At 48.0% G+C, this 14,888-nt stretch overlaps 1 protein-coding gene across 3 annotated transcripts in view; it reads right to left on the minus strand.

The window, feature by feature from the left end:
• Plb1 (phospholipase B1) overlaps nucleotides 1-14,888 on the minus strand; it is a 136,076-nt gene that overhangs the window by 50,208 nt on the left and 70,980 nt on the right. For all 3 annotated transcript variants that reach the window (XM_087552239.1, NM_138898.2, XM_087552240.1), the window contains 8 exons: nucleotides 13,325-13,398; nucleotides 12,654-12,697; nucleotides 9,537-9,645; nucleotides 7,145-7,196; nucleotides 5,639-5,719; nucleotides 2,990-3,055; nucleotides 2,623-2,723; nucleotides 55-136 (listed from right to left, as the gene is read on the minus strand). In XM_087552239.1, coding sequence (XP_087408365.1) covers nucleotides 55-136; nucleotides 2,623-2,723; nucleotides 2,990-3,055; nucleotides 5,639-5,719; nucleotides 7,145-7,196; nucleotides 9,537-9,645; nucleotides 12,654-12,697; nucleotides 13,325-13,398 — 609 coding nt within the window. The remainder of the gene's footprint in view (nucleotides 1-54; nucleotides 137-2,622; nucleotides 2,724-2,989; nucleotides 3,056-5,638; nucleotides 5,720-7,144; nucleotides 7,197-9,536; nucleotides 9,646-12,653; nucleotides 12,698-13,324; nucleotides 13,399-14,888) is intronic.

The following is a 14,888-nucleotide window of genomic DNA, read 5'->3' on the forward strand; positions in this document are numbered from 1 at the left end:
GGGCCCACAGACCTCTGAGAGTCCTGCATGGCGGCAAAACCTCTCCAGGCTTACCTGATACTGCCTGTTCCTTTCCACAAGTTGGGCAAGTTCTGCTGAGTTCTCACCAAGGTTCAAGACACAAGGACACAGGCTCCTGCCAACAAAACCAAAAGAGCCCCCAGCCCGAGGTCATTATCCTTGAATGAGCAACACAAAAGGCTCTGGCCCGAGACTCAGTGTGTTTCTTCTAAGTCGAAGGGTATTAGGGATCTGAAGCTGGATCAAAGGAGAGCATCCATGATCTGAATTTGCTCTTGGAAATAAGACCTTCCACCCGATGCCTGTAGGAGTGATTTTATGGAGCTGAGTCACGCAAAGGTTGTGTGAAGATGTGCAGAGACACACCCTTCTCCTAAACGGTAATGACAATACCATTTAGCAATCTCTAGGACACGTTACATGTTAACGGTGCCAAGCCCCATGTATTACTATGCTTAAATCTCTTAGTCACCCCAGAAGGGTCTATTGTCCCCGTGTTACAGGAGAGCAATCTGAAGATGGCACACTCCATCATCCCACTTATATTGGCAGCTGAGGAAGAGGATCATGGGTTTGAAGCCAGTCTAGACAACTGAACAAGATACTATCTCAACATAAAAAATAAAGGGGGGGGGGGTTGGGGATTTAGCTCAGCGGTAGAGCGCTTGCCTAGCAAGCGCAAGGCCCTGGGTTCGGTCCCCAGCTCCGAAAAAAAGAAAAAAAAATAAAGGGGGTTGGGGAATGCCTGTCTAGCACGTATAAAACCTTGGGTTCTGTCCCCAGTATTAAAAAATAACTGGGTGTGGTGGTCTGGGCCTGGTGGGTAGAGGCAGGAGGATCAGAAATGTAGACATAGGTCATTCTTAGCTGAAGCACAAGTTTGAAGCCAGCCTGGGAAACACAAGACCCTCCCTTTAAAAAAGGACAAAAGCAAAAAAAGGGCCAGGGACATAGTTCAGTGACGGTAGACTTCCCTAGCATATGCGAGGCCCTGAGTTTACCAAGGACATCAGGGAGAGGAGATGACCAAGTTTCAGTGGTTAAATAACTCCCTCAAGGTCACACAGCCGCCATATTGATGCTGGTGGGAGCTAGGACTCGAACTCTTAGTCGCTGAATTAAACTGCTCTGTCAGTCTGCAGCCCCGCTCTGGTTTGCCCAGATCTGGCCAATCTGGACTTTTGGCCCAGGGGATAAGGTGATAATAGCCTAGGTTAGGTGGCTCTGTGTAGATGCAGCAATGTAGAGGAAGCTTGGCCACTGAGACAGAAAGGCAGAGAGGCAGAGAGGGCAGCCACAAGACAAGGAAGTTCTTGATCTTATCTTACATGCACTTGGCAAGAGACTTCTCCAAACTGGTTTTAGTGGCCTTCAAACCTCTGCAGTGACCAGTAGCGGGAGGCTTTTTGGTGGGAATCTATTCTGAAGTGGAATGAATACATCGAACCAATCCTCCCTCCCCCACCCCCATGTGTCCCAGTGATTGGAGAAAGTGGGATCCAGTCGATGAGTCAGCATTGAAAATAGCAAGACTGGCACTGGCCCTGGCAGGCAGCCTGTATCTGCTCACAGTATCCCAAGCCTGTTCTAGGGAACCTGTGCAGTCTGCCCTACTCCCCGAGGAAAGACTTGGCATAGTTCCCCAGGGATCAGCCAGTATACCTCCTTAATTTCCAAGAACAAGATCAGTCATTCAGTTCATCTGCACACAGCCCCTGAGCCCCTATGCTGTGGTGGCAGTGACTCAGCGCTCACAGTCTGGAGGATAATCACCACACTGAGGTGACTAATGACCACCTGGTGTGCCCAGGAACATGGCGGGGGACAGAGGGCAGGGGAGGACAGTTTGCACAGACACCATGACCAGTTAAAAGAACATCCTCGGGATTGGGGATTTAGCTCAGTGGTAGAGCGCTTTCCTAGGAAGCGCAAGGCCCTGGGTTCGGTCCCCAGCTCCGGAAAAAAAAGAACAAAAAAAAAAAAAAAAAAAAAAAAAAAAAAAACCAACCACCCTCCAAGGGATTTGTCTGGTGCTAGAGAGGAACCCCATCTTTGGTTGGTTCTGGAGGCTAAGAGTTAACGCCAGCCCCCTGGGAGCACCCTTCTGAGGACCAGAGCGCTCTGTTCTCTGAGAGGAGATTCACCCCTGGGTCTTGCCAATTCTGACCTCACGTCCTTCTCTTCCACATAGTAACAGTAGCCCTGGGTTTGTGTTTGTCTTACCTGGAGCACACACATGCCAGTCAGAAACACTGTCTGTCCTGGGGACCAGCCTCCAGGAGGTGGTCATGCTGTGGGATAGATCTGAGCAGTGGGCTGAGTAATCCTTTTCCTAATACTTTCTCTCTCTTCCTCGATGAAGGGGTCATGTGGCTGACTTGGCAACAGGCAAGAGATTTCTATGTGCTGTCTCAGAGAGGTTGCTGAGGTCTATACTGAAGTTTACAGAAGATAACCTGCCCCCCAGACAGATCTTTTCGGGTTAAAAATAAGGGGCAGTTCTAACCATAACCATCCTCACACTCTACCCTGGGGGGTTCTTAAAAGAATCTGCCAAGGTCCACAACCCTTTGAGGAGCATGGGTGAGGTAGCCGCCAGACCTGAGGATCATCCGTGGGCAGCTGACTTTAGGTTCATTGAACAGTTCTCTCAAGGGGGTGATCTCAATCACCGAGACCATGTTCACAAAGGCCCGGGGAACCTGCAGAAACAGAATCAGTCACCAAGGTGATGTGGTAAGATGATATGGGCTTCTCACTTCTCCCATGGAGCCTGGAGCTCAGAGCTTGTGACTTCCTCCTGGCCCCACCCACTTCCTCTCTCTCTCATTTCTCCTCTCTGAGGATGTCAGAGCATATATACATGAGGGCTTCTGCCAAGTAGCTCTCAGAACGTCTGTGAGGCCTCTGAGGTCACAGACGACAGGTCCGAGGGAGCAACTCGGAGGCCTGTGTGGTTTAACCATACCTCTGCATGGAGGATGTCCAGGGCCGTCTTGATGTTGTCTGTGAAGGTTTGGGGAGAAAAGCGAGCCTGTAGGCAGAGGAAGAATCTCATGAGCCCCACGCATCATACCATCTCCCCCTATAAGCAGGACTGCTTCCTAGCTTGGCTTTTCCTCTTTCCGTATTCTCATCAGAGTTGGCCATATTGAAACAGAGGGTTAACCTCTGGGGGCCCTAGCTACAATGCTTGCATTCCCTATGACCCTCAGGAAAGGGTCTTTCCTCTGGCCTGGAGCCAGGGAAAACTCTGAAATGATCTCGTATTGACTAGGGTTGAGCCTTAGCTATCCTGTGTAGCTCCTCCGAAATGGGGCTACTGAAGCAGATGACCCCAAGTCTGCATTGTATACACTGTCCGGTTCTACCACCTCTTCCAGGTCTCGGGTGCACCAGACACTTCTAAGTGCCTCAGGATGCATGGGGGCTATGAGGGACTTTGTGGAACCTCCAAACAGAAATAACACTTGGATTTTTTTAATCTGTGATTTTAGAACTCAGAGAGAGAGAGAGAGAGAGAGAGAGAGAGAGAGAGAGAGAGAGACAGAGAGACAGAGAGACAGAGAGACAGAGAGACAGAGAGACAGAAACAGAGAGAGAGAGAGACAGAGAGAGAGAGGGAGGAGGAGGAGAAAGAGGAGGAGGAGGAGAGGAGGAGGAGAAGAGGAGGAGGAGGAGGAGAAGGAGGAGGAGGAGGAGGAGGAGGAGGAGAGGAGGAGGAGAAGAAGAAGAAGAAGAAGAAGAAGAAGAAGAAGAAGAAGAAGAAGAAGAAGAAGAAGAAGAAGAAGAAGAAGAAGAAGAAGAAGAGGAGAAGAAAGGGAGAGGGAAGTAGGGAGGGGATGGATATATACAGGTGACATCCATGTATATGCATATGGAATCCAGAGGCTCACATCAGATGTCTTCCTCAATGGCTTTCTCCCTCATTTTTTGGGACAGTTTCTTCTACCGGATTTGGAAGTTTATCTGTTCAGCTAGACTGGGTTGGCTAGCAAGCACCCAGGAATACTTTTGTTTCTCCCAAGCACTGGGGTTACAGGCGGGCGGGCGTGTGCGCGCACGCGCGCGCGCACACACACACACACACACACACACACACTGGGTTACAGGTGTGCACACACACAAGCACACTAGGTTACAAGAGTGCACACACACAAACACATTGGGTTGCAGGTGTACACAGACACAATTGGCTTTGTATGTGGGTGATAAGAAATTTATCTTCAGGTCTCCACACTTGACTAGGCCATTTTCAGAGCATTGAAAAAAAATCAATGGAACCCTTTCTCTGGATGAAGCATATCCAAGAACCCTGCCTCACAACAGGTTAAAGCTGTGTCCCTCAGGAAGCTGGGAGGGGGACCAAGGTTCCAAAGCTTCACCTGTCCCCAGAAGTCTGTCAGTTCTCCTGTGAGATCTTTAAATCTCAGCTTTAAATTCCTAGCCCTAGATGACTCTGACATCAGGAAAGTGTATTGTAAGGGCTTGGGGACAGGTCGTCCTCTGGGCATGAGCCCTGCCTTACTCTGTTAGTTCCCTGTGGAGGTTTGAATATTCTTGGCCCAGGGGAGGCACTATTAGGAGGTGCGGCCCTCTTGGAGTAGGTGTGGCCTTGTTGGAGTAGGTGTGTCACTGTGGGCATGGGCTTTAAGACCCTTAATCCTAGCTGCCCTGAAGCCAGTATTCTCCTAGCTGCCTTAGCCTTAGGTACATGAGGTAGAACTCTCAGCTCCTCCTGGACCATGCCTGCCTGGATGCTGCCATGCTTGACACTGGACTGAACCTCTGAACCTGTAAGCCAGCCCCAATCAAATGTTTTTAGAAGAGTTGCCTTGGTCACGGCGTCTGCTCACAGCAATAAAATCCTAATCAAGACATTCCCTGCCCAACATAGCAGGTCTTCTGCATGATGTGCTAAGAAACCCCTTGCTCTCCACATGCCATGGCTACTGGAATTGTGGAGTTACTTGTTTATGTATCATCAGAGCCCAGTGGTGGTGTTTCTCCTGTGCTATAAAGAGTTGCTTGTTTCTGGCCCCCAGCTAAGGGAAACCCCAAGGACAGAGCTTGTGTCTCATTTGCCATTGCTCACCTCTGGGCACAGCATGTGGTATGGGTGTGGGTGTGGGTGTGAGACTCATAGGTGGTTTGGTTTAAGGGATCTCCTTCAGAGGGACTTGGGAAACCAGGAAGAACACACGTGGCAGTCATAGAGGAACTCCACTGTGAGTTTCCCATCATCCCCAAGAGGTGCTGACCTGAACCTTGCCTACTCACTTTCTGGGAAATCACTTTCTCTAGAGACAGCACAAAGGTGCAATTGGCAAGGCCAGTAAGTAATGCAGACAGGAGCCGACCTGTGATTAGCTACGAAAACAAGCAAGACATCCCCAGATAACACAAGGTTATCTAGTTTTCTAGAATGATACACCCAGGCTACCTCTGTAGGAAACTTCATCAGGACCAATCTTCCTGATGAGTACCCTCTGGGTCTTAAGGTTAATGAATCCCCAGCTGGATCCATGCCAAGCCATGTCCTGACCCAGCTATGCTATTCCAGGACCCAGTGGCCAACTATGGACTCTTTCCTGAGGGTGAAGGGCTGAAGACTTACCAGGTTATTGCAGGAGCCACAGAGGTCGTTGCCTCCTATAAACACAGTGATTATCTTCCAGTCTTCCTGAAAGTTTATTGTCTACAACGAATAGAAAACAAATAGGGTTAAGTAGGAAACTCTCTTAGAGGCAGTCGTCCCCACATGTCAGAATTCAAACCAGTTTTTGGCACAGTAGGATACAGGTCTGTCCCCAATCACCCTGGTAGGAGGAGCTCTTTTGAGTTTTGCATGGGAGATAGGGGATTAGGTCCTGGCCCCAGAAAGGGAAGGTTGCTCTAGAATCTTCTAGAAATCTAGAGTTCTAAATTGCTTTGCAAAAGAAGGACCATCTTCCATTAAGAAGGGACTTTCCTAACCCATGAGTTAAAGATGCCTGTGAGAAATCCCAGCTGGATCTGGGCATTGTGGCGTACAGTGTTATCACCAGCACTAGCAATGCAGAGTCAGGTAGTTCTCTGAGGTCAAAGCCAGCCTGGTCTACAGAGAGGGTTCCAGGACATCCAGAGCTACACAGAGAAACCTTGTCTCAAAAAACTCAAGAAAGGAAGGAAGGAAAGAAGAAAGGGAGGGAAGGCGGGAGAGAGGTCGGGAAGAAAGGAAGAAGGATAAAAGGAAGGAAGGAAGGAAGGAAGGAAGGAAAGAAGGAAGGAAGCTTGATTCTAGCTGGAGTGGCAGGAGGATCCAGGAGCTTACCACCTCTAGAACCCCCTGCAAGAGACACCTAGAGCAGTGTTTGAAGTCATAGGGTTGCATGGAAGGACATGGGCATACACATTCCATACACCATGGCCAAGGGTGGCTGTGGTGCTCACAGCCTCTTACATTGTCTCTGGCCTCTGCTTCCAAATGAGTGTGAAAGAAGAACGGGGGCTGGGGGTGGGGGGTGGGGATCAGGAAGACCTGACATTAGGCATAGACATATTCTGAAATGTTCCTAACAGTGGATTTTGGGGTGATGGTGGTGGTGATGCATCATATCACATAAAAATAACCAGGCACGACCCCCTACTTTTGTCCTTTTATCCACCGGATACCACCTTTGTTCTTTTATCTGAGAGAGAATCTCACACTCATTTTTTCAGAACCCAGCTCAAACACCTGTTTTTCCTTTCTGAATTCCCCCCAATCAGGGGTCCTGTCCCCCACCGTGGCCGCCTCTAATCTATGCACAACTCTTAACAAAATAATGAGTCAACTGATTCATCATCTTGCTTCTTCATGTTTGTCTTCTCTTAAGAGCTCCTGCAAGATAAGACTGTGCTGTATCTTCCTCCCATATCTACAGCCCCAGGCTTGACTGGCCATGCATGTTTACTCTGTACAGTTGGCTAATGCAGAGAGTGAGGACTCTATCTGCAAAGGAACGGAGGTGCAGAGGCTCAGATTCTGCTAGAAACCTGGCCCGAGTCCTTCACCCCTCTCACCTGACTGCTGACTTCTCTGAGTCTATGGGTTTATCCTGCTGTGCTAGGAGTCCTTGACGCTGCCAGATCCCGGACTCACCTTGTCATCCTTCATCAGGCTCACCAGCTTTTTGGCCTGGGCAGCTAAGCCACTGTGGGAACACACAGTAAGGAGATGGATGAGAATCAAAGTCTAGAAGGGCAACGTAGCAGAGAGAGAAGCAATTGACAATCGACTTAGGAGAGGAAGGTTGGGGGCAGCACTGAAGCTCACCACACACAGCTCTATCCATATCTGGGCTTCACTGGGGAGCACGGACTGTCTGAGAGGGGTAAAGGCCTGCACGTTTGAGGGGTTGACTCTCACTGCATTGATTTTCATGTTGGTATTTAATGATAAACTTTTGGCTTCTCTTCCAAGCCGGGCTTGTTCAATGCAAACGGGCGGCTGCGTATTTATTTTACGTCGTGTGCCACTCAACTCAAGCCCATGTGGATAGATGTCATGGCCTACTTATGCACCCCCCAAAGGTGACGTCAGTTTAAAGCGACCACAGAACTGGGGGTATGTTCAGTGGTAGAGCGCTTGCTGAGTGTGAACAGGGCCCTAGGCTCAGTATCTATGCTGTAAAGCAAGACAGTAACATGACGGTCAACCTGCTCATGGAGTCATTGTGGGTGCCAATGGGATCCAAACAGCCCCGTGAATAAGAGCTACGGCCCTGCTGGATAACAAGGGATTGAATGCCACATCCACCCACGACCACCTTGGAGACCTTTACCTTACAAACCCAGTACTTTCCTTTGTAAAATAAAGCAAGGGCTGGGCCTTCTTCATGGAGTTGAGAGAGTCACAGCAAGAGTCATGTGAAGGCCTTAGTGACTACCACAAGGCAAGCAGCCTTAGAACAATTTCTATTGTCACTGTCACCATCCCCAAAGTTCCCCAGCACCATGCCCAACACAGCTATCTATAGCCTGGTTGCTCTGATCCTGGCCCTAGAACACTGGGTGTCAGATACCTGGGAGGGCGACCATGAATCAGTCACTTAACTTGCCATGACAACCCCTCTTTTCTTTGGATCAGAGTTTGGAATGCGTGCTTCACCACTCAGGGGCTTAGTTTTTTATTCACTGATAAAACAGGGAGCCAGCCCTCTACATGGTCCGCCTGACAGAGTTACTGTGTAGGACACAAGGATGACAATCATATTTACTGTGGCTACCATAGGGCCTTGACTCTGGGGGTCCATTCTTACCTATGTGTCTCCCTCATCTAACCATGCTTAGAACTGCCTGACTTCTGGTGCTACCCCCTGGTAAAGAGACCATTCAGTTACTGTTCAAGCAACCTTTACCTTGAAAATGGCAGATCACTTCCATCCCTATCCTCACCAAAGGGAGAAGCAGCCTTCGAATCCATTCTGAAACCTCCTGCGTTTGCTATTATGATCTGCCTTTCTTGTGGGGCATACATGCCAAAGCCACTTAGAGGTGGCTTATAGCTCCAGGATGGCCTTGAAAGCTGGGAAAACATCAGGGACTCCAGAAACCAAACTACAAGAACCTTAAGACCCATGTGGACAAATGTGGCCTGGGCTAAATCTGGAAGAAAAATCGGTCAAACAGAATGGGGTGTTCTTCCCCACACATTCCCTTGAACTGGATGTAGTGTTGTATGTTCGTTGGCTAGGAAACAAGGCTCCAAGGAGCACTCGAGGCTTTGAATGTGCCTTGAGTGTGCAAGCAGAGATGGAGGAGGGTGGATGGAGACAACAGGACCAGGAAGGTTGACCTGATAGTTTTAGGGACCATCAGGTCAGCACCGTGGGGCGTGATCTCTGAGGCACTAGGAGAGTCCTGCAATCCTGGTGAATTAGTGCTGGGCCCACCATCAGTGTGTGCAGGAGTGTAGCTCGCCAGGGCTTTCACACCTAAGATGGGGTCAACATCACAATGTCCACTAGAGAGGCTCACAACAGCCTGAGCGCTTTGCTTCAGAGGTTCACCGAGGCCACGGAAGATATGTGGCTGACACTGAGGGTCTCCTCTCCCCTGTGAGTGTTCTCCCTACGACACAGGAAGCTCACAGACTACAGAGCCCCAAATGCCCCTCTGATGAAGGCAGGGCACATAAGATTCAACACCAGCAATAGCTAGTTAATGAGCAGGATTCACCATGAGCCCTTTTAGAGCCACTGCTTTGTAAGGGAATAAGGTCTACATAGGAGGCCGCGTGATCTGCTCCAAGTGTATGCACGGCATCAGAGGAATTTGACTGGTTGCTAGGGGAGGGTTGAGTGTACACTGGCCAGGTCTGTGTGTCTGACAAGCAAAGAATCCTCCCAGGAGAGCCCACTCCAGTTTCCAACCCCAACTCCTTACCAGGCCAAGCCTACACTGAAATCCAAGGCTATACACAGCAAGCTTTTCCAGCAACCTCACCTGTGTCCTCCCCCAACATGCACTCCCTCCAGGACACCCAGGCTCACTCAGATTTGGCTCCTGCTACGGCCTGGTTGAAGGATGCTCGGGGAGTGTTTTCTTTCCCAGTGCCAACAGAGAAGCCCTTCAAGGAGGGGTTGAATTCCCGGAGGATGTCTGGAAAGACAAGGGACATGTTTACCAATGGTCCCAAAGCAATCCTCCCAAGCTCCTCCTTTTGTTGTTTTGCCACAGGGACATCTATATAGCCCAGGCTATCCTCAACAGGTGATCTTTGTACCTAAGCCTAGTGAGTGCTGGCATCACACAGCCAACTGTCAAGTTCCTTTGAGCACTGAGTGTGGAGGACAGAGCACAGCCCCAACGCCACAGAACAGAATGGTGAGCAGGCTGAGACGCTACACCAGTGGCTCTCCACCTTCCTAATGTTGCGACCCCTTAATGCACTTCCTGTTCTTTTGTTGCTACTTTGTAACTGGGTTTTTACTACTGTTATGAACTGTAATGTAAATTTACAACATGCAGGAATAACCTTTGGTGGCCCCTATGAATGGGTTCTTAATCCCCCAAAGGGGTCAGGACCCATAGGTTCAGAATATGTATAGCACATAATAATTCACTACACTCAGGTCCCTGTTACTTTTGGATTTTACCGCTGAAGTCTTTTCCTGCATCTACGGAGATGATTATGTGACTTCTGTCTATACTAATTTGTGTATGATGATGTATCCTTGTATCTCTGGAAAGAAAGAAACTAACTTGCATATGGTCACGATGTGTTCTTGAATTTAATTTACAAGTATTTTGCTGACAATCTGGCATCTATAATCACAAAGAAAACGGACTTTTTTTTTTTTTTTTTTTTTTTTGCTACTGTTGTGTTCCGCAGTGTTGGTATGAGACCGATGCTTGCCTGTGGAACGAGTCAGGTGTGTTCTTGCTCTCTCCATGCTATGGAATGGTTTTATGACAACTTTTAGCTCTGCGCCAAAGGCTTGGTAAAAGTCATTAGTGAATCTTTCCATTTCGGGGCTTCTCTTCATCAAAGTTAGTTTCTTCGTTTTGTTCTTAGAATGTTCTTTTTAAATTAAAATTTAAAGATGGTTTTGCTGATAGAGCAATTTTGTTTGGCAGTTATTTACCTCCAGGGCTTGAAATATATTATTTTATGCCCTCCTGACTTTTATGATTGTTAATGAGATCTGCTGCTATTCTGTGGCTGCCTTGGTGGGTGGGTTAGCCTTTCATGCTTACAGTTATTAATATTGTTTGCTTTTAACACTGATACACTGACTATAACACAGTGTGGAGGGGGTCTCTGGTCGACTCTATTCTGGGTGTCGAACACATGACTCTTGTGCTTGAATATTTTTCTCTAGATTTGAAAAATCTTGTACTATAAACTTAACTGGATGATTCTGTTCGCCTTCAGAATTTATCTTGTCTTCTATCATATCCATTCTTAGGTTTGGCCTCTTGATCATATGCCAGAATTCTTTGACGCTGTGGTCAAATTCATTTATTTTTTAATTGATATTTGATCAGAGAGTTCATTAGCCTTGCCCTCTATGCCTGGTGCTTTGTTTGGTTATAGCTATTGGCAACGCTTTCATTAGGTAATTTGGCTCAATAAGTGTTTGCATTTCTAACATTTCTGTTCTCACCCCCAATCTCAATCTCTTTGCTGATTTTTTTCCCCACGTTGCAGACTTTTTCATTCACACTTGTTGATGATCAATTCATGTGTCTGTCTTCGGGGTGGCACACCTCGCCCCCCAGAGACTTGCTGATCAGGGCAGAGGTCTGTCTCTCACACTCCCTGAGCTAGAGCAGCTGCTGGGTTAAATAAAACAAGGCACTGGGGATAAGTTCTGTCCTGACCTTGTATGCATTTTACCTGTTTACACAGCTGTTGTGCCCTGTACAATCAGGTTGCCCTCCCTCTTCTAGGAAAGAAAGCTGAACAGCTAAGCTAAGTGTATCAGGGGACTCCACCTGAGTGGGTGACACTGTCACTGTCATTTGTAAATCACTTTGGTGGATGATCTTGAACAATGTGATGACTAGCCATCTTGCTGGGCCTTCTGAAGGCCAAGTTCATCACACTCATAGGAGCAGTCTAAGTCAACTCCTAGCAAGGGAACAAGGACTCACAACACAGAACCTATTTAAATTCAGCAAAGCTTTCTAAGAACAAAAATAGGTAATAGACCTGAAATCTGATCAGTGTGGACATTAAGTCTCCCTATTATCTAACCTTGCTGGCTTAAAACTCAAATTGTGTCTTAGCTCAAGATAATGTACCAAAGGGATATATATGAGAAAAAGTAGTCATAATAACACCAGCCAAGTCCCTCCCAAGTAAAATCTTTAAGAGTTTCTAAGAAGCAAAGAACATACTGTAAATGTTGTTTAACACCTTATTAAAAGAAATTGTACTTTAGGAATAAACATTGAACAGGGCAGTACAAAGACAATGAATCAAATAACAACACAATGGGAACCATTTGCAACAGCTATAACCAAAAAGATCAAAGGCAGACCCGACAGAAAAATGTAGCCAGGCTTAAAAAAACCAAAACAAACCAAACCAAACAAACAAACAAAAACCCAAAAAACAAACAAACAAAAAACCATCCAAGTAGGTGTTGGCAAAGCAATTAAGGAAAATATTGAGTCTAAAACGTGTTTGCACAGCCCGAGCAAGGTAGCTTCATCTCTCACCACTGCAATCGCTGCGGGTTTACACAGCAAAATCTTGTGAGCAGAGACACTTAACTCTCCCACCTACCCCTCACCCTAGGTGAGTGGTATGTCCAGAATGCTTTCTTTATTGGATTACTTTTAAATTATCTGTCTTAAGATTTGGTTTAAGCTCTCTTTTCTTTTTTCATGCAATTCATTTATTGGATAAAGGCGATTTCCCGTTGGGAGCAAACCAAACCAAACCAAAACAAAACCAAAAAAAGAAACACACAAAAAAAGCAAACAACCCTCCGAGGTTTTAATTAGCTCAGGAGTTAAGCCAGGACGGCAGCCTTGGGGAAGCAGCGCCCCCTAATGCACACAGCTGCATCCTGCTGCCTTGGGAGACTGGCGGCCGCCAGCGGGAGGCGCAGTGTACTCAGGCGTAGCCTACGAGCCCAGAGCACAAGGGTACTCACTGGCTAGGGTGGTCACGGTCTCGATGGTCTCATCTCCGCCCACACTATCGGTGAGAAGCAAGAAAGAAAACGACGGTTTAAAATGCCAAGCAAGACAGAGTTCCCTCCTGAACCAGAGCCCCGTGGACTCACCCTTTACCCATCACGGAATTGCAATTCCTTTCCTCCCTGCCTGGACACCGGAGCCAGCAGACAGAGGAACTTAAACTGCTCCTGTTATCTTAACGCTCAGCTTTGAGCCCTGCTCTGATGTGGGAGCAGGGAGAACTAGATCTCTTTCATTTCATTTTCCAATTCAGAAGGATTATTTTGGGGCCACCAGGGGACTACTTTGCCTCTCTATTACTGTCGATAGCTTACCCTGGGCCTTTCTCTTCCTGCTTAGCTTGGAAAAGCCCTTGTTCAAAGAGTGCCTTTAGGAAAGTCAGGGTCTCCTGACCAAAGAGAAAGCCACCCCCCCTTTTTCTAGGTACAAAACAATTGTGTACTTTTTACCCCAGAAACCCCTGTCCAGGCAACACCCACTACCTCCTGTTACAGGGATTATAGCCTTTTGGGAGGGCAAATAAAATTGAATTTAGAAGTTTGTTATAGAGTCAAACTAGATGACCCATCCCCCACCTTGAGGTACTGTTTTCTAGAAGGCTTGGGGCCCTTGTGCGCCCACTCACCTCCACGACAGGCCTCGGTATTGAGTTAAGACATCCAAGACATTCCCAGGGCTGGACCCTGCCCCGTTGCCTGCCTGAAAGAGAACTCAAATAGCTGGTGGCGTCCATGCTTTCCCTCAGGGCCCACGGCTCTCCGGGCAGGAGACATGAGCCTGTAGCATGTATTTTTTTTTTTTTTCAAAAGCACACACTTGCAGGTGCTGGATCCATTTTTTAAAATTGGGACATATAATCAGGGGAATCACGCCTTTGACATCATCACATCCCACGCATATGCAGGTGAGAAAGAGCCGGAAGATGGACTTCATATTCAGGGCACCGTCTTCCCTGAAGCATATATTTCTAAACTCCAGCAGAAATCCCTGGGTTAGGTTCACTGCAGTTCGGTGCCTGTCAGGGTTCCCATCGCTGGGAACAGACACCATAACCAAGGCAACTCTTATAAAGAACAACATTTCATTGGGGCTGGTTGAGGTTCAGTCTTTGATCATCATGACTGGAAGCCTGGCAGCATCCGGGCAGGGATGGCACTGGAGGAGCTGCAAGTTCTACATCCTGTTCTGAAGGGAACCAGGAGAAGACTGGCTTCCAGGCCACCCCCACAGTGACACACTTCCTCCAACAAGGCCACAACCCCTAATGGTGCCATTCCTGGGCCAAGCAAATTCAAACCACAATACCTAACCGCCACCACATCACACATGCTGCCTTCCCACAAAGTCCTGAACACCTTTGTGATTCGCTATGGCTTTCTGTCCTGAGAGCATCTTCCCAGAGACCATGGGGGGAGGGGCAGGTATCATTCACCATATAGTGACTGAGATATATGGCTGGTAAGGTGCCAATGACCAGCCTGCCAGTCTCTCCCAGGGATAACACATAGTAGGATCTTTGGGATAAGGAACTGCTGGGGGTCTCATGGTGAAGACTGCTGTGGGGCTTACATTCTAGATCCTACATTCTGGGCCTGGCTTCTAGACTCACAGCAGAGTGACTTGGGCACTCACTGCACCTTCTTTATTGGCCAAATGTGAGGAGTGTCAGACCTCACAGGATTTCTGTCATGGGGCTACACAGTGAGCTGACTTCACTGTGATGAAATCACAATCGTGGCCAGGTGTCTGCTCCTTGGAGAGTTCAAACTTGGCTGTAGGAGGAACAGAAAGGCCGCTGCTAAGGCCATAGGTGACCGCTGGAGACAACAGCTGGACTCGCCCTAAGAGTGACCTTAAAGTCTCGTTTCTTGAAACTTCGGGGGACCAACCCCCTCGGGCTCTCTAGGGATTTGATTCTGATTCTTTTTAAAGTGTGCTTTCTAAGAGGTCTGGAGTATCACCTTGGGACAGCTTCACAAGTGGGTTTGTTCACCCCTGGAGCCTCAACTTCTTCCATTGATCCTCCCTTCTTACCCATCAGCCCTTGCTCCTACCTCGTCCATCATCTCTGTATGCCCATCTGAGTGGGCATCTCTTGGCTTTTCTACATGGACAGACAGGAGTGGCTGGGTCTTTGGAGAGATGCTGCCCTGCCCCAGGCATGGGCTGTAAAACTTCACTTTGTCACT

Source organism: Rattus norvegicus, chromosome 6, assembly GCF_021556685.1.
Source record: "Rattus norvegicus strain SHRSP/BbbUtx chromosome 6, alternate assembly SHRSP_T2T, whole genome shotgun sequence".
NCBI lineage: Eukaryota > Metazoa > Chordata > Mammalia > Rodentia > Muridae > Rattus > Rattus norvegicus.